Genomic DNA, 19,472 nt, shown 5'->3' with positions numbered 1-19,472 from the left:
TTTATCTAGATTATCTCTAGCCCATGACTAATGCTCAAAGATGAAGGTATGTAAGAAGGTATATTTTCAAATATATTTATAAAATACATAAGCAAACCCGTTACAGAAAGATCATTTCAACTATTATATTATTGGTATTTAAAACAATTGGTTAATGAAGCACCTATGGAAATGTAAAACTCGATTAGTGGATGCGGCTCAGTGTGTTCGCACCGCTAAAATAATGGAATTGTTCTTAATGCAAACATCGATAATACCTATCGATGTCTAGACTGATCCTCGATACCCATGACAATAATTAATATATATGACTAAATATGCAATAAAAAAAGCCCCAAGTCGACTGATATGCAATAAAGCATTTCACCACGGCACCTACGCATATAATGGTGGATAGCCTGTGGAACGTCCTTATCTTATCGTCCGAGGTGGACACGACACGACCAGTAATCAGAAAATAGAGTAGTTCTAACTCACAATATTGATAAACAAAGTAGAGGACAGCCGAGAGATACACGCGCATTTATTGGCAGCAAACAGAAGCCAAAGCTACGGATATGACCGAATCAGGAATCAAGAAGTTGAGCCAGGAGCGGACTCGGGAATGGTTGGCCAGTCAGGAGGATGAGGAACTGGAGTCCATCGCCGAGTCCTCGGTGGTGGACAGCTTGGACTACGATTATACCGAGGAGGAGGAAGACACCGATCAAAATACCAGCGAAGAAATTAGCACCATGACATTAGGCACTCAAATCGGTGCGTAGAACTACCACCGAGTTCTCAAAGCTAACTATTAACATCCATTTTCCTCCTTAAAGCTTCCAAAAAACACTCAATCATCAGCGATACTATAAGGGACCTTATGAACTCGATCAACAGCATTCAGACATTGGGCAACGTTAATATAAGCAACTCTACAAACGTCCATATCGGCAATGTTACCAATATCAATGGAAATATACAAATCATAGCCGATAGCTTTACCCAAAACCGAAGAGATCGGCGTCATGTTTCGCCATCGAGAGATGGCGCTCCCAAAACTGCAACACATTTCGAGGACGACTACCAGGACGAGTCGGAGGAGAGGGTGCGCTCAGATGTGTTCATCAGGCGCCAAAGTAAGCTACCATTCAGCAGGAAAGTCAAGAAAGGCACGTTAACCATAGGATACCGATTTCACTTACAGAATTCAAAATACCCAAGGAGCTGTGCTCCATTATTCCGCGTTCTTCCTGGCTGGCACAGAGGCCCATGGAAGATCCGCTGCCTTTACAACTACCTGTTAAATATGTTGTTATCTGTGAGTATTCAAGTGTACTGCAAGCTTTACCCATTTGTTGGGCGTGATTATTGATTATAAAAAAAAGATGTGTGTAAAAGTATGACGCAATAAATGTAAAATTTTATTTGATTATTTAATTTTTTTCTCCGACGCAGTACACACAGCTACCGAGAGCTCAGAAAAGCGTGCGATCAACGTAAGACTTATCCGTGATATGCAGGTAAGTATCTTAGACCTAATAAGTTCTGAACTATATAATCAAGAATTATACATACACTTCAGTGCTTCCACATTGAGTCCCGAGGATGGAATGACATTGCGTACAACTTCCTGATCGGCTGCGATGGCAACATCTACGAGGGACGCGGCTGGCAATCGGTGGGCGCCCACACACTGGGATACAACAAGATCTCGCTGGGAATCAGCTTCATTGGATGCTTTATGAAAGAACTTCCGACGACAGACGCCTTGAATATGTGCCGCAATTTGTTGGCGCGCGGCGTGGAGGATGGCCACATATCCACAGACTATAGATTAATTTGTCACTGCCAGTGCAATTCAACGGAAAGTCCTGGTCGGCGATTGTACGAGGAGATACAGACATGGCCTCACTTTTACAATATCGAGGAGGAGGAGGAGGACCAATGAAGGCAAAAAGGAAAAGCACCATTTCACATACATGACTTAAATGCACCCGAGTTACGTTATAATGTTGAACATTAAATCACCTGTTTGTAAAATTGCCAGCTGTTGGGGAATTCGTTCGTGAGTCTTTGGATTTTTCACATTTTTTCTATGAAAATTAATCCTAAAGCAGCTACTTAATACTTTGCTATAGTTCTAATGCAGGTGATGAAGGTGAAGAAACCACACGATGTTTCGGAACCTATAACGTTTTAGCCTACCTGTTTTAGCTCACAACTGAAAAAGAGGGAACAATATTGCTGCACAAATATGAGCGAGCTAGCACCACACAAGTTAATAGTAAAGCATTTGATGAAAACAATCTATAATTAAACAAAAATTTGCTTACAGCCAAGTAAATGTTAACAATTAGAAATGATTTTCCTTAAGCTTTGGCGGAGCTGAATATTTTTCCCTAACGTGAGCGCGGTATTCCTCGTCATCGTCGTGGCACTCCTTATAGCACAGAGTGCAAAAGAGTTCCCCACCGCATCCGTGGCATCGGAAGTCAGCGTCTTCGTTACAAATGTTGCACCAGGGCAGTTCTTCGGTGTTGCCTGGCGACTCAGTATTAATTGGACTAATTTCATTCTCGGAAGTTTCTGGTAAGCGCGATTCTGCAACATACTGGATGGGAAGAAAATGGTAATTTGTCTCAGAAAGATAATAATACTAGTGTTTAAATAAATGCAAACCTTTTTCAATATGTTTTGTAGAAGTGACTCGTCATCCTCTTCGTTGTCCACGGCACCGCCCACCTGGGATCTCGATGGACCTGCATCGGAATCGACGGGTGTGTCGCGCAGAGCTCGAAGACGTCTCTCTATGTCGGAAATCGAGTCATCCCTTTGCCTACTGATATTTTGATCTAGTTGGGTTTCCTCCACGAACTGTTCGAGCAAGTCCCTCATCTTCTCTTCATCGTTTCTTTGGTCGGTAGATAGTAGCAGATCCTTCTTATCGTAGCTCTTCGTATGCGGCATTCCGGTGAGATTGGCCAGACGGGCGCGGATCTCGTCATCGGTGGCATCCACTCGTTTATAGTCCTGCATTCGTTTCGTCAATTCACTGTCCAGGTTCTCATCAATATGATCTTTATGATCTTTGGAATGTGGCGACGAACTGGAACTTGGAACCAATGCCTGGGGCAGCTCCTCCACAGGCAGGCTGTCACTGCAATTAATGAAATTATAGTTTCAGATTCGATGTTCTAATGTGTTCTAGTTACTTGAATAGTGCATCGGCGCCCTCTGAACTCTTGGAGGGAGGAGGCAGGTTAATTTTGGTGACTAAGACCCCCGGCAGAGCCTCACAGTCTATGACTTTCTCGGCATCGGCGCTCGCCTGCAGTTTGGATAGCTTATCGTAGCATATGAGGCACACATTGAGCTCCTTTCCTGAGTGACGGGGCACGGGCATTGGTCTCTTCAAGCACTTGGAGCAATATGAGTAGCCACAGTTGGGGCATCCATACTAGAAATTTGGATTGGATACATTGTTAATATGTGATATATATATATATATATGTTTGCATGGGTTTAATGGCACTTGCCTCCTTGCAGAATAGGCCATATTTGCGACCGCAGCCAAAGCAGCTCATTTCAACCAATAGGAAATCAACATATAAATTAAGAAAAGCTTTAAATTTCCTTTGCTTTGTTTTGAAAAAGTCAGTTCGATTTAGGGATGGTCGCGTGATTCCTGCCCAGTGGTTAAGCTATCGATAGCGGCAGAAACGTCAATAGATACTTGGACATTGCACCAATTAGCTGTTCCTTGTTATGACTTTCAATATCGAATATCAATAATATTATTGAATTCTTGAGCACTGCTAAGACCACATCTGTAAAAACTAGGGACACTTTCGGTATTACTCGATGGTTATCGAACGGGAGTATGGACTCTAGTCCGGTGGAAACGGGTTGTTATGGAGACAGCTATTTTACGATAGGGTAAAGGTCTATCGGCCTCCATCAGGTATCGTCATTGCAATTGTTTTGAGGTGTTAAGACGTCAATTGATAAATTACCAATTTTACCGTAACACAACCCATTTATCCACACAACCACTTTACCAACATACTTCGATTCGATTTAACAATATTTAGCACGGCAAGTAGAAGCAAAAAGTGAGCGAAAACGAACAATAGAATGAGGGCAAACAAGTCAGGTTTTGCAAACAATACAACTACAATGTATGTAATTTCGAGAAGTTATACTCTTCGCTGTACACCAGGAAGTAATATATAGTATTATTAATATATAGTATTATTAAGTTTAAAAGCCATCTCTGGCACTCGATATGTGTACATACATATATGTTTTGGCATGGTATGTGACTAAATAAATACGAGCATAAAATTCTTTGACTCTAATACGAAGTGCTCCAAGAAAACATCATGTGACATTTATAACCGCTACACGTATTGTATAAAGGTGCATACAATCGGTTTCAATGTACATATGTATGTAACAGGTAGATGGAAGCCTTCTCGACCTATATACACATGTGTGTGTGCGTGCAGATATGTACATAAGTACGCACATAGGTGGCAAGTACATAAGCACGTATACCGCCTTGTTTGCCATCACAATTCTACCGAAATTGCACTTTTCTGGTTAAAATTAGATGGGCGCAGTCAATGGAAATGTTCAAGGCATTATCCTTGAAGTCCTGGAGTTAAATACGCCCTTTGGGCGGTTTTCATAGCCATAAACACCACCCCCTCTTGCCGGACAAATGCTGACTGCTCTGGAACTCGGGGAAATCCCCTTCAAACTGCGCTTGAAGTATTTAATTAAATTAAGTCATATTTTAACAACAAAGTACGGACCCTAGGAAAATCAAAGGTGCAATATGAGTAGGTTTGAAATCCACTTGTCAATTGGGAAGAAACAGATTGCACAGAAATTTACAAGGCTTTTGTTATTTTCTACACTATTTTCATAATCTTCAAGTCCCGCGAAAATTCGGTTTTCTAAATCATCCAACATCCCGTTGCAGTTTGAACGACTAAAGGCTGTATCAGCACCTTGGTCAAACCATGGAGGAACCGAAAATGGCAAATACAGCGGAGCTGCCCACCACATCAACCGGTGCATCATCGTCCTCATCCACTTTGCCCGACAACGTGAGCTACGACAAGATCGCCTGGACTCGGGATATCACAGAGCCCTTGGTTGAGGAGTCCTCTACAAGTCAATTGCGCCCACTGGGTACCTCGATTTCAGCTGATTTGACCGCATCAGAAGCGAATACATCCAACACATCGTATTCCTTTACTGGGGACTACCTCTCTGGTGGCAATAAGGCCGATCTGAAGGGTGGCTATCCATCCGTCATCACCGAAAGTGACTCCAAATCCAATGAAAAGGAGAAGGACAAGGAGAAGGAACAGACTCCAGACGAATCGCTTTACGAGTGTAACATATGCCTGGACACCGCCAAAGATGCTGTGGTCAGCATGTGCGGCCATCTCTTCTGCTGGCCGTGTCTGCATCAGTGGCTCTTGACGCGTCCCAATCGCAAGCTCTGTCCCGTTTGCAAGGCTGCCGTCGATAAGGATAAGGTTATACCGCTGTACGGAAGAAATAGTACACACCAGGAAGATCCTCGGTAGGTTTGCACTCCAATATAAATATTGGATTGTTTGTAGAAGTAGCTAGTATTGTTTAATAAACCCACTTACATGTGTTTTATAGTAACAAAGTTCCACCACGCCCCGCTGGTCACCGTACAGAACCAGATCCTGTTCCCGGGTTCCCTGGATTCGGTTTCGGCGACGGTTTTCACATGTCCTTCGGCATTGGAGCTTTTCCTTTCGGATTCATAACATCTTCGCTGAACTTTGGCGAACCACGTCCGGCTGGTAGGTTACTGACCAACTCAATAGTAAGATGATTGATATGAAATAACGTTTGCCGTTTTATTTAGCTGCTAATCGGGGAACAACGCAATACGAGAACGAGCAGACCCTTTCAAAGCTGTTTTTGTATCTGGCCATCGTGTGCATAAGTTGGCTGTTCTTTGGATAGCAAACTGCGAACGCATAAAGACATCACCCCGATAACAAGAACCTATATTCAAATGTATATGGAAAGCGTCCGAAGTAATCTTATAGCAGTATCCTCCAGTTAAAACAACAATATTCTTAAACACGTTGGGTAATAGTCGTCGGTTTGATTAATTAATATAAATTGTAAGCATTTGGTTAAAATTGTAATTTGAGAATTTGCAAAAAAAAAGCTATTTCAAAAAGTCCGCAATTCGCTACGAAATCTTGAAATCATTTCTTGGGTATGTTCTCGGATCGCAATGATTTAATTAAAATGTAGATGTCAAAAATTGCAAAAGTATATATAATAAATTCGATAAAACATTAAAAACATTTATTTGAATTCGTTTTTCATATTGCTTATTATCAATGGTTGATTGCGACCGATTGAATCAATAATAATAAAATAAATTATGGGTAATAGAAAAGCTTTTAAAAAATCATTAAGTTTATTGCTTAACTTACACTGCACAACATTCTTTTTAACTTGAAATGGCCATTGCCTTAAGAGCAAAAAAAACACAAAATAAAACTGGTGGCTACTTAAAATATTTTAGCTAAGCTAGGCGTTCGTCGAAACGGATTCCACGAACTGGATGATACGCTGCCAGCGGGTCGCGAACTAGAGGATGTCTTCAGGTGGAGCTTGGGCTTGGCCGCAATACTTGTGGGACTGGGAAATCCGGATGAAATGCCCGATGAACTGGCCGCCGATAGCGTTGATAATGAGCCCTTCGACGACAATGGCTGCGGGTAAACCAAGTGTATTAGTCAACGTATTATTCAATTTGATTGATGATTGAGTGTGTGCGCACCTTCAAGTAGTTGCGATCCATGGGCGTTATCACTCTCAGCTCGAGTGTGGAGCCGCAGGATTGTATCAGCTGCACGACCTGCTGATGCGAGTACCACTTCACATCCACGCCGGCTATCTCGACTATGAAGTCGCCCTCCTTGATGCCTCCAAGCTGAAAATAATCCCTATAGTATACGAATCGACGGAAGAGGCATTTACTTACGTCTGCCAGTGAATTAATCTCAACGTGGGCAATGATCACCGGAGCATCGCCGCGCACATGAAAGCCAAAGTTCTCAAACTCCTCCTTGTACAGATTGTAACCACCATCGTGCTCCTCGTCATCGTTGTCCAATGGACACTTGTTGTTATTGCTGGGCACGCTGTGATACAGGGAGGATCCCTTCTGCAAACGCACACATCTCGGAGCAGTCCAGTGGCGTCTCGCTGAAAATATTGCTATCGGACCCAGGCGCTTGAAGGGATCCTTAACTTTGTGCGATGTGAAGTCGGGTCCGGTGAGGGATAACGTGAACTTCGAAGATGCTGAGGATATGGATGATATACATGAACACATCAGCTTATCAAGAGTAAGATATGTATACTACCTTCAACCGATCGCTCTAGAAGATCGCCCTCTTCGATATTATTGGCTGAAGCTTGCAGTCTGAACTTCTCTAGCTCCTCCTGCGACTTGGAGTGCACCTCCTTCATGACCTCGGTCAGCGATGCCTTGTTCTTAAAGATTAAGGATAAAAGAGTTAAGATATAACTTATAAGTATAGATATATTTACCTTTAAGAACCTGCACATCCGCTGCAATCGCTGGGCTTCTTCGATGCTGGCCAGTGCCTCCTTCAAGTGGGCCAGTTTGTTGGCAATCGAGGTGGTCGCCTCATCGCTGGATCCGTAGTCGGCGGTTGTGATGCGCTCCACCTCCTGGGAATTGCCGATGAAGGATTCCTGGTTCCTTTGACTTGACTTGGATGCCTTCAGCTCGTCCGTCGCATCTATGCTGCGTGCCTTGTAGAAATGTGCGAATGCTGGTGGTGTCATAAAATACAATTATACATAAGTATATTCCCATTTCGAGATGATAACCCATTCTACCTTTGTAGAGTTCCGCCTTCACTGGCACCAGACCAGCCCAGCATTCCGGAAGATAGGTGTGCGTGTCGTTTGCCTGGATATTCTTGTGCATCTCATTGTACTCGTGCGATATTTGAGCAGCCTCGCCAGCCAGATCCCGAAACGCCTGACAATCAAACTAATTGGTATATAGATGGGACAAAAATTATGTATCTACATTTATGTGGCAGGCATACTGACGAATACTTACGCTCATTGCCTCGATTTGCAGCTGCAGTTTCTCGAAGAGGCATTCTCGCGCCTGGGAAAGCATTAGCGAAACGAGAACGTCCAGGACCTGTGGCTTCAGGTCCATCGATGGTGCATTCGTGAACGTATCGTAGATGTGACGAAAAACTCCGGCGGCCCGTAGAAAACTATCCACGGCCAGATCCAGACCACGTTCCGTGGTGCGATCGTGTCGAGCGCCGATCTGTGTATATATGCCGCCCAGATTGAACAGGGTGCAGGCCTTCTCGAAGGCAATGGTCCGCTGGCACGAGGGAACGCCCGTGAGCGAGTCATACCACTCGAAGTATACGCCCAGGTTACGATCCGGCGGAAAGAAGCGGCGTTCCACGTAATACAGCGTGTTGTAGTAGCGGAAAAGTAGGGCCACGCCGAGGGCATCTCGTGACGGTGTCTTGGATGCCTATTGGAATAGAAGGATTGTATTATTTGTGCATACAATTCTGGGATATGAGCGGTTACCTGTCTCGTGTCCGTCATGTCTGCTATGGCATCAATGTACATCGAGGGCTCCTCGCTGTAGTGTTCCAGGATGAAGTCGGAAAAGGGCTCCATGAAGTTGATCTCCTTGGTTTCCTTGAGGCCCAGTGGTATCATGGGCATAATTCCATTGTGACTGGGATGTATTATAGCATTATTGTACGATATTGTTTCCACACATTTAAGGATCATCTTAACTCACCTTTCGCTTTGATAGATTTCCACCGATGAATTCAACTCGGCTAGTTGCTCCTTCAGCAGTTGCAAATTCGAGTTGACAAAGCTGAGTTCCAAGGCAACTGTGTCGCGCAATTTGCGGTTCGATGTGGCCTAAATATATACAAAGTACTTGCATATAGGTTCTGAGTGATAAGAGAAGGTGCTCACCTTGTATAGATTCTCAGCACCAGCTCGAAGGCGAAGTTCCTTGTTAATTTCTTTGTTCAACTTGCATCGCCGGTTTTGCAGTTTGCTGCGGCATGTTGCAGCTCGTGGATCTGAACCCTAGAAATGATGATGGTAAATGAGAGTACACATGAATTAGAATGATTTCATCTGAATATATATACGAATTTAAGGCTGTGTTGTGGAGGCATTTGCTTTTATTGGCGGATTCCTGTACGTCATTAGTCATGATAGCAATCCCTTGAAGTTATGACTCAGTGTTCAGAATTCCACAAAAGAAGCTTTTGAGTGATACAATCATTTATGGCTTGAAGTGATAACAATTTGCTTTGCTGAATACTACAGATATAGATACAATACTATTGGGTATATATGGGATTTTCCTATCGCTTAATGCTTAAAAACAGAGATTCAATTCAAATGCAGCACTTACCCGAACAAAACAAAAGGATAACTCATTGAGCTTCTCGTCGTCCTCGTTCTCCTCGTTTTTCGCCACTCTCGTCGACAATTCGTGTTCCTTATCATCCATGGCTCCCAGATGAATCCGAAATGATTATGACCCGAAAGGACTACCAATAAAAGCAGGATTACTTTCCGACTTATGTGTAGATATTAAAATAATTATAATCTAACGCCATAACTATGGGAAGTGCAAATGCAATTGTATACTGGTCTGCCAACCTTCAAAACAAGACCAAGATCATGAAAATCCGTGCAGCACTCGTTGAGTTATGAATGGTGTAACTATTATAACACGAGTTTGCTTTTGTATGTATGGTATGTCTGTATGTATGTATGCACATGAGTATCTAAAGATAGAACCGCATTTCTTCAGCTTTAGGAGGTCAAACTCATCAATCGCCTTAACGGTTTCGGATTCGAGAGCCATTTAAATAGCGCCAAACATCCACATAATATAACCGTCATGGAACTGCTCTGGGGCAAATTAAAGTTTAGATAACATGAACTCAATTAGAAACATACAAACAAAGTGCCAAAATATTAAAGGGTTTCATGTTGGTAGACCAAAACATGTCAAGATCATAAAAGTCCGTTCGTATCTATAAAAAGTGTGGGCAAAGAACTGGAATTCTGGGACACCGAGATATGAGGCTAGATCGAACGGTATTTCTGGGACAGCGACATCGACAGTGGCAGCGAAAACAATAGGAATTAACTGCCATTCAGCATGGTGGTTAATTCTTTTTTGTTTAAACTAAACTATACACATGCAAGCACGTCGGTTGGGCGGAGATTTCGCTGTATGTTGATTTCACGTATTCATGAGATCACAGAATGCAAAGCATAAACACAGTCTTTTATCGGATCGCTTGCGTTCGGAGGGGGAGGAATAGTGGAATAGCCATAGATATTGCCATAGCCATAGATACAGATACAGATGCAGATACAGATATAGACAAATATGTGGTTTCACTATGTTACACTGGCATTCCAGAGAGTCCATGGCATATTTATGATAATCCGTCGGTTTGTTCCACATCATCAGTAGCATACTTTTGTAGTACTAGTCTATTACTGTTATGGCATAGTTATTATACACATATTTACACGGCTTACAACGCTATAAGCTCCGATGGGCTTCACAAAAAATACGACAAAACGAAAAAAACCAAGAAATACACAAATACACTTGTTTGCCCACTAATGCCCACCGTATCCACAAACTCTCGATCAATATTCAAGATATCCAGCACACTCGCCCAACGGAATTTCGACTGAATATCAGTTATGTTCGACTTGTCTGCACTACACTTTCCACTATTACCAAAAACAAAAAAAAAAGAAGAAATACATGCAACAGGTTACTGCTTTACCTTTGGACAACCAAAGCGCCAGGTACGAGTTTCCGCACCACCGTAAAGTCTCAAACTGGTTATTTACTGGAGCCTAACTATGCGGATCCAGTGTGACCGTCGCACGGCCGTTACAACATACCATACGGTTACCTGAGACGTTGCCAAAATAACTGACAAGTGGCAGTCCCTACTTTGAAATACCAATATAACTATTATAACTATTATGATAAATGAAATAATAGGAAATAGAGTTAGAAATACAAACTAAAACCTATATTAAATATCATGTACTAGAGCTATAAACATTAGAGTACATATTATGTTAATACTATTATAATCAGGTAATACATGATATTATGGAGCTATAGTGTTATAAACCCCCATTAAAATCCAGAAATATTGTTGTGGCCCAGTGTAACCGCGTTTGAACCACTTTTTGAGATAACTTCGGTATGTTTGCTGATAAATGAAACAAACAATGGGAATCTAGAATAAATATATGCTGCATAAACAATTGAATAATGATAACGAGCATTGCATTGGCAAGAATTTAAGCATTATCAGCACTGATCATTGAAAAAATTCCAAATTCTAAAGGAGCTTTGTACCCTATTTTGCATTAGAAAGGCAGCGTTTTTAACAAGTTTAACCTTAGGAAGTGTTTATGTTTATTCATTTAATTAAGGGTAGTACGTCTTCTTGAACCTGTTCTTATTCTTAGGGACATCTGGTCGAAGTGCCCGGGGAACATACTCCTTGTCATGTGTGTCCAGCGTTCGCTGCCAAGGATTGATGTCCAGCTCGAAGAAGCGTCGCTTGGCCTCCATGGCGCGATTGTTGTTATCAATCTTGTATAGCTTCTCCCACAGGTAGATTTCAGGTAACTCCAAGTGTCGCGGTCGGTTGGATGCCAAATATTTGAACGTTTTGCTAATAAAGTCACGCTGTTCGGCGTTCTCATAGGCGGAGACATTGGATGCAACGTACGGCTGCTGCTCCCCAATACTCCGCTGAATGGATGGCACGTTAGCATAGAAGTTAAGCAGGTGCCGCAGTGCGTTATCGTTAAAGTCAACACACTTTCCACTCGCCGAAATCTCAGCGTAAAGCGGGAGTGGCTTTGTACCGCGACAGAAGTTGACACGGGGATTGCCATCCACGTTGTTGCCGTGCAGCAGCAGCGTATTCAGCTGGTACTCGTAGAAGCTCCATTCCCTGCCGTTCGTGATCACAGTTTGAGTGTTCATGGGATAGGTCAGTTCGTTGTAAGTGTTGAAGCCATTGTAGTTCGCCTGGGCCAAAAGCCACGCGTATGACGATTTAATCGCCAGTGAATGCAGAGCCTCTAGCAGATCCTGCTCACCGTACGATTTCGGGCGGAGTTGAAGGTGTGCCCGCGATTGAAATGAGAGCAGACCGAAGTTGTGCTCATTTCCTCTGGGCCAATAGCCTGGCACATTGGTGGCGTGCTGATGCTTGGTGCTGTAGCCGAGTGTTCGCGGGTCGTGCTTGAAACGAGGCAATTGTTTGCTTAGCTCGAGGTTTTCGCTTTCCGCTTCCGTTTTCCACGGCGACAATTGCTTGCGATGGCGCAGGGCAAGGTATGGTGCTCCCGTATACTGAACCAGTCGATCGACGCTCTCGTTGGCCACCTCCTTTTGCCATTCCCGACCCTTCTTTGATTTTTGCACGTTCTTGGGTGGATCTACGCCGCCAACGGCCCAGAAGGCTTCGTGGCGGGGATTGTAGTCGACCTCGACCTCATCCAGGTGCTTGTACTCCTCGCTGAGGGACTGCAAAAGAGCTCTGTTCAGCTGTTCCACAATGATCTGCGTTAGGATGCGCTCACGTTCCACGGGGCTATGTTCGGCAGAGTTGGGTTGCTTTTCCAGATGCCTACGCTTGGTATGGAAGAGAATACATTAATACCAGACCACAGAACTTGTATCTCGGCCCACTTCAACCAATTGGAGTTCTTAAGTGAGTTGGGGAAGCTTCTGTTCACCAACACGCATGAGAACTCGGTTCGATGAGAGTGGGCCTCATTTTTTACCCACTTGTAGTAGTCGTGGGCGAATTCGAGGACATCGATGACATCCCCGCGAGCCGCCGTGAAAAGAGCATCCTCGCTTGGCTGCTCCTTCTGCTCGGGATCCTGTGTCTTCGCCGATTTCGATGGCAAATCCTCGAGCACTGTGCGCGTATAATGTTGCGTGAGCGGCAGTGCATTGTAGGGGATTTTCGAGTCGTTGAAGTCGACCACCTTGAAGCCGTAATAGCGCGGTATATTGATCTTGATCATCTTCTCCTCCACGGTGGGCACCTGGCGGATTTCCTCGTGCCAGTTGGCCGCATCCTTCTGCTTGCGCGCCTTGAAGGACGGATCCTGAATCTCCGGATATGCCGGCTCTGCGTCCGTGGGATTCAGCTGCAGCTGCGACTGTCCGGCCAAGCAGCGCTTGTACGTCGTTCGCAGCTGGCTTACACGGTTAAACTTCAACATGCCGGCAACGCAAACGCAAGTTGCGATTTATGTTTTCGAAGAAATCAAATTTACTCCAGTTTTTTGACAATAACTAGGTTATGTCATTGCTGCAGTGTGACCGCGCCTTGGATTCGAAATAAGTTGCGTCAAGGCAACGACGGCAAGTTATGCGATGGTATTTATGCAGTTCTTATAAGAAAAGAGTTTTTGATTTGAATGATAATTCACGTTGATCCATAATCTCATACAAATTGACAAATAAAAAGAGGGTCTAAAATGTAAATTGCTTATTTCTAAAATCAGTTAAATCAGTATAGAATATTTAATTGCTTATCTATTGAAAGCTAGCTAAATTGTATTTTTCATGCCACCGTTTCTCGTGTGGCAGTATTTAATTCAGTATTTTTTCCCCTAGAAATAATGGCATATTTGAACGGTCTCGCTGCGGTCACATTTGCGAAAATATGCACAAGAAATCAAGTTTCAATATTCGCCATAAAAACGATTTATTGAAGTAAACAACAGAGCGGAGCTGTTAATGCTAGCGAATATCAGTTGAATTGTTTGTACACGATTGCAACGCCGTCTCCGTAAGTGAAGCAAAACGCATAAGTATCCGGTGGGACTAAGCCGACGCCGATGCCGAGTTTATTCGCATGCTGAAACTGCAATTGAATCAAAATAAGAATCGGAATATTTAACTGAAACTCAATCTTCAACTGCAACTGAATCTGAGCACGCCAGCGCAATGAATCCCTGTGTGCTGCCCACTCCATTGCCCGATCTGGATGGCGACAAGCGTTGGCACAGCATACACCGCCGGTTCATCTCCGATTGCCGCGAAAAGGATCCGGATGTGATATTCCTGGGCGACTGCATCTTCGAAACCGTCCAGGACTCGGAGGCCTGGAATCAGTACTTTGCACCGCTGCACTGCCTTAATTTCAGCATTCGCGACGATTGCACCGAGCACGTACTGTGGCGCATCGAAAACGGTGCGCTGGACAACGTGAATCCCAAAATCGTGGTCCTCCATGTGGGCACCAATAATGTGCGAAACAGCGCGGAGGAAGTGGCCGAGGGTGTGCTCGCAAACGTAACGAAAATCCGCCAAAAGCTGCCCAACGCCTACATCGTTCTTCCCGTAAGTAGTGGGCGGTATTAGCCAGCTTTAATCGCAGTAAATCCTCACCTGGTAATCTATCCCTTGCAGTCGCTACTGCCGCGTGGACAGCAGCCCAATAAGTTGCGCGAAAAGAATGCCAACATCAACGAGGTGGTAAATGGATTGACCAAGGGCTTGTATCGCGTCCAGACGGTGGCCATTGACAAGGGTTTGGTCCAGAGCGACGGCAGCATCAGTCATCACGATATGTTCGATTATAAGAATCTCACCAATGCTGGAGCGAAAAAGATTTTAGAACCACTCTACGATTTGCTTTCTCAAATTCTCAACGAAAACGAACCTGAAAACGATCTCACTCCCTCCGAATAAAAGGAACATCCAGCAGCTATCCATTATATATACATACATACATATACCACAAACAATTCCCAGAATATAACTTAAAACAACAAATGTATTTTTTGAAATCTCAAAAGCAATAGGGCTTGCGAGACTATCTCACAATTAAGCATAAGTTTACGTACCGAATAGTAAACCATCGCATATACCATTGCAAAATGATATTATTTTACATTGTAATTATAAGATAAAAACAAAACCGAATGTCATTGGGTAAAATATAAGTTATCTTCAGGCATCCTACATTCATTGATTTTCGCTCCCTTCGTTCTTGTTAACCATATTAGCATTACCATGTAACATTGACTGGATTCTTGACGTATTATTACATTATTATTATTTTATGCATTGACAATAAGAAGTAAAGTTGAATGCAAACTGTGGAACACATTTGATAAGTCTACAAGTAATGGATTTTTTTAACAAGGCCAATCTTCAAATAGAAAGTGTAAGACGCGAATGTGAAGAAATAAAAAGCGAAAAGCAGTAGGCTCTGAAGGAAATCGACTTGAATTTTCTCCAATAGTGCTCTCTATTATATTTAGAGCGTACACAAAGCTACAAAATATATGCAAAGCGAGAAGATTGAAAACAGATCAAATACACCATGCTGCGCATTCCTGGTATGCCCCTTCTTCCGGGGACTCTCTTCCGCGATGTAAGTACTTTGAATTGAGCATCACTTAGGATCAGTATCCATATAAATGCGTATGCGAGTAACAGGTATCCAAGGGACATTACCCCAAACCGCAATCGCTGGCCAATGTGCAAGGACTCAGTATGCTGAGTGATCGCCAGCAACCGCCTCCTGTGGAGTCGGGCGGCGCTACGGTGGACATCAGCTGTCCCCCAGTTGGGGCCTCCTCCATATATCCACCCCGTTCGGGTCCCCGGATGCCACCATGGCTGGCATACGACAAGAAGGTGCTGTGCTTCTATGCCTACTTCAAGCAGACCCTCCAGGAGGTCTACCATGCGCCGTACCTGGTGCGCAAGGTGAAGATTTACTACTATCTGGAGGATGGCACTTTGGAGATCTACGAACCACGGGTGGACAACTCTGGGATTGTGCAGGGATGTGTGGTTCATCGGCAGCGGGTTCAGAAGGCGCCTCCCTGCGATAACGAGTTCATGTCCCTAATCGATCTCAACGTGGATCAGACTGTTCAGATATTCGATCGACAATATCACATCACCGATTGCGATCCGTTTACCAGGCATTTTTTGAATACACGGGGCATCACTGTACCCGATCCAGTCAAATCACCATGGTAATCCTCAATCGAAACCATAAATTACACAGTTTAATGGCCATTTTCATAGCGATCCCACCGAGGAGCAGAGAAAGCGTCAGAACCAACCAAGATCCGGTAACCTAATCCCGAAGAACCATCCATTTGCCCAGTTCCTCAAGTACGACAGGCAAATACTCAAGTTTCAGGCGTACTGGGACGATAGAACCGAGTTCGGAGATGTGCGCAAGCTGGAGCTGTGCTACTACCTCTCCGATGACACCATCGAGATCAAGGAGCAGCACATTCGCAACTCAGGACGCGACGGACCCACCGTTTTCCTCAAACGTGGACGCTTGGCTCGGGTAAGTATGGATTTCAATTTATGATGGATAATCAGTTTGAAATCATATATCTGTTTTCCAGGAATTCGAAGGTCTCCAGCTGCCAGGACAGATGACTCCGACGACGCTGCTGAATGTCCTGGGCACCAACATGCGCAACGTACGCTACTGCGTGGATCCGTTGAACACCGGAAACAAGGAGATCCATTACTATAGGGAAAAGGATCTGCAGATAGGCAGTGTGATAAACGCTTATGGTCGTGCGGTGGTGATAACCGAACTGGATCCCTTCACCCAGAACTACTACCGCCAGCGCTATGGCATACAGGACTTTACCCCACTGCCAATCCCCGCCAGAGCCGATGATTGTGCCGAACACAGATCCGAACGACAATTGCCACCCTACAATGGTTGGGGTAGCTACGAGGATACGGTGGGCAATTGCATATCCGTAGAACCGAAGCCGCCAAAGACCGACTTCAAGAAGTTCATCAAATACGATCGTTATGTGCTCCGTTTTGGCGCCAAGATGCTCTCGACCATCAAGGCGAATTGCGAGCGAATCTTCGTGATCAGCTACTATCTATGTGATGATACGCTGCAAATCCAGGAGATCGCCGTGCGGAACTCCGGATTCCTTGGTGGCGAATTCATGAAGCGCACGCGTTTGGAGTTGCCCGGTCAGGAGAGGTTCTCCTGCAAGCAGCCGCAGTACTACATGCCGTGGAACTTCTTCATCGGATCGACCATGTCGCTGAAGGACTTCATCTTTCACATTGTCTCCGCGGATGAGTACACCCTCATGTACATGGAGCACCATCAGGAGAGCTTCACCCATGCCAATGTGGGCCTCATCATGGAGAAGGTGAAGAGTGCCCTGCAGAATCGCATGGCGGAGTTTGTGGGATCGTGTGTGCCGGATTGTACGGATCTCGAGAAGAAGAGGGATGTCTTTGTATCCTTCGAGAGCTTCAAGGGCGCCCTCATCGGCATTATGGGTAACCAGATCAGCGATCACGAGATCATCAGCCTCTGTCGTCACTTCTCCGCGGAGAAGAGTCAACCGAATGCCTGCGATCGATCCACGGTGCGGGCGGCGGCACATCTGGAGCTGAAGAGAGCCCTGTGGAATGCTCGGGATGATCTGATGGAGCACTTCCATCACATCAATCCGACCAACCAGCCATTCCTGCCCGAGTCCAAGGTGAGATCGGCACTGCGGGGCTGTCGTCTGCCATTCTCGCTGGAACTGATCGACAATATACTCTCGATTTTGAATCGGAACGAGTGCGATGACATCGAGGTGTGCGACCTGATGAACTTCATCGACGTATCCTGCGGCAAAGGGTGCAACATGCTGCCCGTGAACCACGCCTTCGAGCTGTGCCCCAAGATCCCCTTCCTGAACAAGGGGCGTGTGGTGAACTTCACCTGCTTCCTGAGGGAACTGAATCTGCCCCTCAACCTGCCAGCCGGCGGTGAGAAGAACCACGATGCCATGGGCGAGGGCAGGATAATGCCACCATCGGCCATGTCCGATGCCGATCTCCACAAGATGCACGAAGACGACGCTCACGCGGCTTGATTGCGATGAAATATGTTATCCACACACTTAATCCGTTCCAAATTTCTAGTTGTAATTGCTTCTTTCGAATTCAAAATATATGTTGAAAAATTGGTTTCGTTTAGCTGGATTGGAAAAAGGCAGTAGAATAGTCTCTTGCTAATTTTAAGTAACAACATTTAATTGGCTTCATAAAGAAAACTTCCAAGGCAATAGAACACTTAATAGATTAGCTAAAAACTAGCTAAATTTAAAATTAAAAAAAAAATGTTTTTCATGCTGCATTATTGTGTACGCCTCTTTGGTTTATTTACCAATGGTGTTACAATTCATTTCCTACATATGCAAATGGCATTTGCAGCCAAGATCATTCAGCAGCTAATTCCGATTGGATGGACAGTTCAGTACCTTCTCTCGGACCTGGCAGGATTTCGTCTCTCGATCGAACCAATGATTCCGGGGGCAATTGTGGCGCTTGGGCCGATTTTTATGGCACATGTAGAAACGGCGGCAATGTTTGGGGTCTGCCAAGTACTCGCCATCGGCTATTCCACGGCAATCTCGCGAGGATCTCAAAACATCCATTCCGTGCGGTGTATCTTGGGTAACTGCATGCGCACCATCGGCATCACTGGCATCATCTTGGCTTATTGGTATAGCTGTGGCAGCCATTTTTGGGTTTTTGGTGGTCACTACCAACAATGGCACTGCCGTCGTGTGTGGTGCCGTCGTGTGTGGTGGCGTCGTGGTGGCCACCTCCTTGGGCTTTCCATCAGGCAGCGCTGTGCCGTTTCGTTTGACTTCGGGCAGCAAAGCAACGCCGCGATCCCCGTTGAAACATTTGATTAGGCCGGGCAGATTGCAGGTCTGGATCTTGGGATCGTAGTACAGACCACTGGAGCACTCCCGCCGAATGGCGTTTCCACGCTGGCACACATAGAAGCTGGAGCAACTGGCCGGGTCAGCGAACGAGAGGCCAGTGAAGCGATCCGCGCAAACGGTGCTGCTCAATGCTCCGATCAATGGCACCGCCGAGGACACTAGGATCACCAGGCATATGTGGTGTGCATTCCCTAAGGACGAAGGAATATACAAAAGGATTCAGCCATAATCGTAACTTGGAAGGGAAGCTCTAACATTATATCGTATTTATGAAGACATTATCCACATAGGGTATACATATATGACTCCATCTTTGCATGGTATCCATATATATCCTTGGCTATTTGATGATGATGATCAGCTAATCCCATGCAGAGGTCTGTATCCTAGTTTAAGATGATGTGCGATGAGGAGCTGTGAAGTGCTGTAGATGATATAATCCATTGTCAACGTACAAATTTGCATATTGGTAAGCCGGAGGTTTGGAGGTTTTGTTTCAAGAACGAGACAACTTTGGCATAGACTCGCTTTTATAGTCGGAG

The 19,472-nt window shown here is 44.7% G+C and overlaps 8 protein-coding genes across 11 annotated transcripts; 4 read left to right on the top strand and 4 right to left on the bottom strand.

Annotated features, from left to right (window-relative positions):
* The first annotated feature begins 260 nt into the window (after positions 1-260).
* LOC120455349 (peptidoglycan-recognition protein LE) lies at positions 261-2,022 on the top strand. Its single transcript, XM_039641443.2, has 5 exons — positions 261-756; positions 819-1,118; positions 1,187-1,300; positions 1,438-1,502; positions 1,565-2,022. Exons 1-5 carry the CDS (start codon positions 558-560, stop codon positions 1,928-1,930), a joined length of 1,044 nt encoding a protein of 347 aa, XP_039497377.1. The 5' UTR covers positions 261-557; the 3' UTR covers positions 1,931-2,022.
* A 252-nt stretch (positions 2,023-2,274) lies between these two features.
* On the bottom strand, positions 2,275-3,670 carry LOC120455350 (abscission/NoCut checkpoint regulator). The gene is made up of 4 exons (XM_039641444.1): positions 3,519-3,670; positions 3,195-3,439; positions 2,662-3,139; positions 2,275-2,593 (listed from the first exon to the last, which is right to left on the bottom strand). The coding sequence occupies exons 1-4, from the start codon at positions 3,564-3,566 to the stop codon at positions 2,336-2,338; spliced, it is 1,029 nt and encodes a 342-aa protein (XP_039497378.1). The 5' UTR covers positions 3,567-3,670; the 3' UTR covers positions 2,275-2,335.
* Positions 3,671-3,949: 279 nt separating this feature from the next.
* On the top strand, positions 3,950-6,357 carry LOC120455352 (E3 ubiquitin-protein ligase RNF185-like). 3 transcript variants are annotated; one of them, XM_039641445.2, is made up of 4 exons: positions 3,950-4,077; positions 4,970-5,581; positions 5,668-5,834; positions 5,900-6,357. In XM_039641445.2, the coding sequence occupies exons 2-4, from the start codon at positions 5,010-5,012 to the stop codon at positions 5,998-6,000; spliced, it is 840 nt and encodes a 279-aa protein (XP_039497379.1). In that variant the 5' UTR covers positions 3,950-4,077; positions 4,970-5,009; the 3' UTR covers positions 6,001-6,357. The 3 variants fall into 3 exon arrangements, with proteins under 3 accessions (XP_039497379.1, XP_039497380.1, XP_039497381.1); XM_039641446.2 differs by having other exon boundaries at positions 3,950-4,094; XM_039641447.2 differs by having other exon boundaries at positions 3,963-4,160.
* A 93-nt stretch (positions 6,358-6,450) lies between these two features.
* Positions 6,451-11,000, bottom strand: LOC120455348 (rhophilin-2-A). Of its 2 annotated transcripts, XM_039641441.1 has the most exons (12): positions 10,917-11,000; positions 9,512-9,650; positions 9,061-9,177; positions 8,876-9,003; positions 8,656-8,809; positions 8,156-8,596; positions 7,927-8,083; positions 7,612-7,859; positions 7,425-7,554; positions 7,040-7,362; positions 6,836-6,988; positions 6,451-6,767 (listed from the first exon to the last, which is right to left on the bottom strand). In XM_039641441.1, the coding sequence occupies exons 2-12, from the start codon at positions 9,608-9,610 to the stop codon at positions 6,564-6,566; spliced, it is 2,154 nt and encodes a 717-aa protein (XP_039497375.1). In that variant the 5' UTR covers positions 9,611-9,650; positions 10,917-11,000; the 3' UTR covers positions 6,451-6,563. The 2 variants fall into 2 exon arrangements, with proteins under 2 accessions (XP_039497375.1, XP_039497376.1); XM_039641442.2 differs by lacking the exon at positions 10,917-11,000 and having other exon boundaries at positions 7,927-8,071.
* Positions 11,001-11,531: 531 nt separating this feature from the next.
* On the bottom strand, positions 11,532-13,515 carry LOC120456573 (39S ribosomal protein S30, mitochondrial). Its single transcript, XM_039643460.2, has 2 exons — positions 12,956-13,515; positions 11,532-12,794 (listed from the first exon to the last, which is right to left on the bottom strand). Exons 1-2 carry the CDS (start codon positions 13,399-13,401, stop codon positions 11,579-11,581), a joined length of 1,662 nt encoding a protein of 553 aa, XP_039499394.1. The 5' UTR covers positions 13,402-13,515; the 3' UTR covers positions 11,532-11,578.
* Positions 13,516-13,820: 305 nt separating this feature from the next.
* LOC120455008 (platelet-activating factor acetylhydrolase IB subunit beta homolog) lies at positions 13,821-15,157 on the top strand. Its single transcript, XM_039640828.2, has 2 exons — positions 13,821-14,527; positions 14,597-15,157. The coding sequence occupies exons 1-2, from the start codon at positions 14,132-14,134 to the stop codon at positions 14,876-14,878; spliced, it is 678 nt and encodes a 225-aa protein (XP_039496762.1). The 5' UTR covers positions 13,821-14,131; the 3' UTR covers positions 14,879-15,157.
* Positions 15,158-15,287: 130 nt separating this feature from the next.
* On the top strand, positions 15,288-18,162 carry LOC120455006 (EF-hand domain-containing family member C2). Its single transcript, XM_039640826.2, has 4 exons — positions 15,288-15,566; positions 15,632-16,179; positions 16,232-16,505; positions 16,567-18,162. The coding sequence occupies exons 1-4, from the start codon at positions 15,516-15,518 to the stop codon at positions 18,067-18,069; spliced, it is 2,376 nt and encodes a 791-aa protein (XP_039496760.1). The 5' UTR covers positions 15,288-15,515; the 3' UTR covers positions 18,070-18,162.
* A 119-nt stretch (positions 18,163-18,281) lies between these two features.
* LOC120455007 (protein obstructor-E) lies at positions 18,282-19,410 on the bottom strand. Its single transcript, XM_039640827.2, has 2 exons — positions 19,386-19,410; positions 18,282-19,121 (listed from the first exon to the last, which is right to left on the bottom strand). The coding sequence occupies exons 1-2, from the start codon at positions 19,393-19,395 to the stop codon at positions 18,427-18,429; spliced, it is 705 nt and encodes a 234-aa protein (XP_039496761.1). The 5' UTR covers positions 19,396-19,410; the 3' UTR covers positions 18,282-18,426.
* Between the last annotated feature and the right edge of the window lie 62 nt (positions 19,411-19,472).

The sequence above is a fragment of the Drosophila santomea genome, chromosome X, assembly GCF_016746245.2.
Source record: "Drosophila santomea strain STO CAGO 1482 chromosome X, Prin_Dsan_1.1, whole genome shotgun sequence".
NCBI lineage: Eukaryota > Metazoa > Arthropoda > Insecta > Diptera > Drosophilidae > Drosophila > Drosophila santomea.
Note: the sequence above shows the minus strand (reverse complement) of the source record. Positions and strands in the feature narration are given on the sequence as shown.

Coding starts and splice junctions, on each gene's coding strand:
- LOC120455349 (XM_039641443.2), top strand. CDS start 558: ATGACCGAATCAGGAATCAAGAAGTTGAGCCAGGAGCGGACTCGGGAA. Junction 757..818: donor GACATTAGGCACTCAAATCG/GTGCGTAGAACT, acceptor TCCTCCTTAAAG/CTTCCAAAAAACACTCAATC. Junction 1,503..1,564: donor GACTTATCCGTGATATGCAG/GTAAGTATCTTA, acceptor CATACACTTCAG/TGCTTCCACATTGAGTCCCG.
- LOC120455350 (XM_039641444.1), bottom strand. CDS start 3,566: ATGAGCTGCTTTGGCTGCGGTCGCAAATATGGCCTATTCTGCAAGGAG. Junction 3,440..3,518: donor ATGGCCTATTCTGCAAGGAG/GCAAGTGCCATT, acceptor CCAAATTTCTAG/TATGGATGCCCCAACTGTGG. Junction 2,594..2,661: donor TACAAAACATATTGAAAAAG/GTTTGCATTTAT, acceptor CTTCCCATCCAG/TATGTTGCAGAATCGCGCTT.
- LOC120455352 (XM_039641445.2), top strand. CDS start 5,010: ATGGAGGAACCGAAAATGGCAAATACAGCGGAGCTGCCCACCACATCA. Junction 5,582..5,667: donor ACACACCAGGAAGATCCTCG/GTAGGTTTGCAC, acceptor TGTGTTTTATAG/TAACAAAGTTCCACCACGCC. Junction 5,835..5,899: donor TGGCGAACCACGTCCGGCTG/GTAGGTTACTGA, acceptor CGTTTTATTTAG/CTGCTAATCGGGGAACAACG.
- LOC120455348 (XM_039641441.1), bottom strand. CDS start 9,610: ATGGATGATAAGGAACACGAATTGTCGACGAGAGTGGCGAAAAACGAG. Junction 9,178..9,511: donor TATCCTTTTGTTTTGTTCGG/GTAAGTGCTGCA, acceptor CATCATTTCTAG/GGTTCAGATCCACGAGCTGC. Junction 7,363..7,424: donor TCTAGAGCGATCGGTTGAAG/GTAGTATACATA, acceptor CCATATCCTCAG/CATCTTCGAAGTTCACGTTA.
- LOC120456573 (XM_039643460.2), bottom strand. CDS start 13,401: ATGTTGAAGTTTAACCGTGTAAGCCAGCTGCGAACGACGTACAAGCGC. Junction 12,795..12,955: donor TTCGCCCACGACTACTACAA/GTGGGTAAAAAA, acceptor TACCAAGCGTAG/GCATCTGGAAAAGCAACCCA.
- LOC120455008 (XM_039640828.2), top strand. CDS start 14,132: ATGAATCCCTGTGTGCTGCCCACTCCATTGCCCGATCTGGATGGCGAC. Junction 14,528..14,596: donor ACGCCTACATCGTTCTTCCC/GTAAGTAGTGGG, acceptor TATCCCTTGCAG/TCGCTACTGCCGCGTGGACA.
- LOC120455006 (XM_039640826.2), top strand. CDS start 15,516: ATGCTGCGCATTCCTGGTATGCCCCTTCTTCCGGGGACTCTCTTCCGC. Junction 15,567..15,631: donor CGGGGACTCTCTTCCGCGAT/GTAAGTACTTTG, acceptor TGCGAGTAACAG/GTATCCAAGGGACATTACCC. Junction 16,180..16,231: donor GATCCAGTCAAATCACCATG/GTAATCCTCAAT, acceptor CCATTTTCATAG/CGATCCCACCGAGGAGCAGA.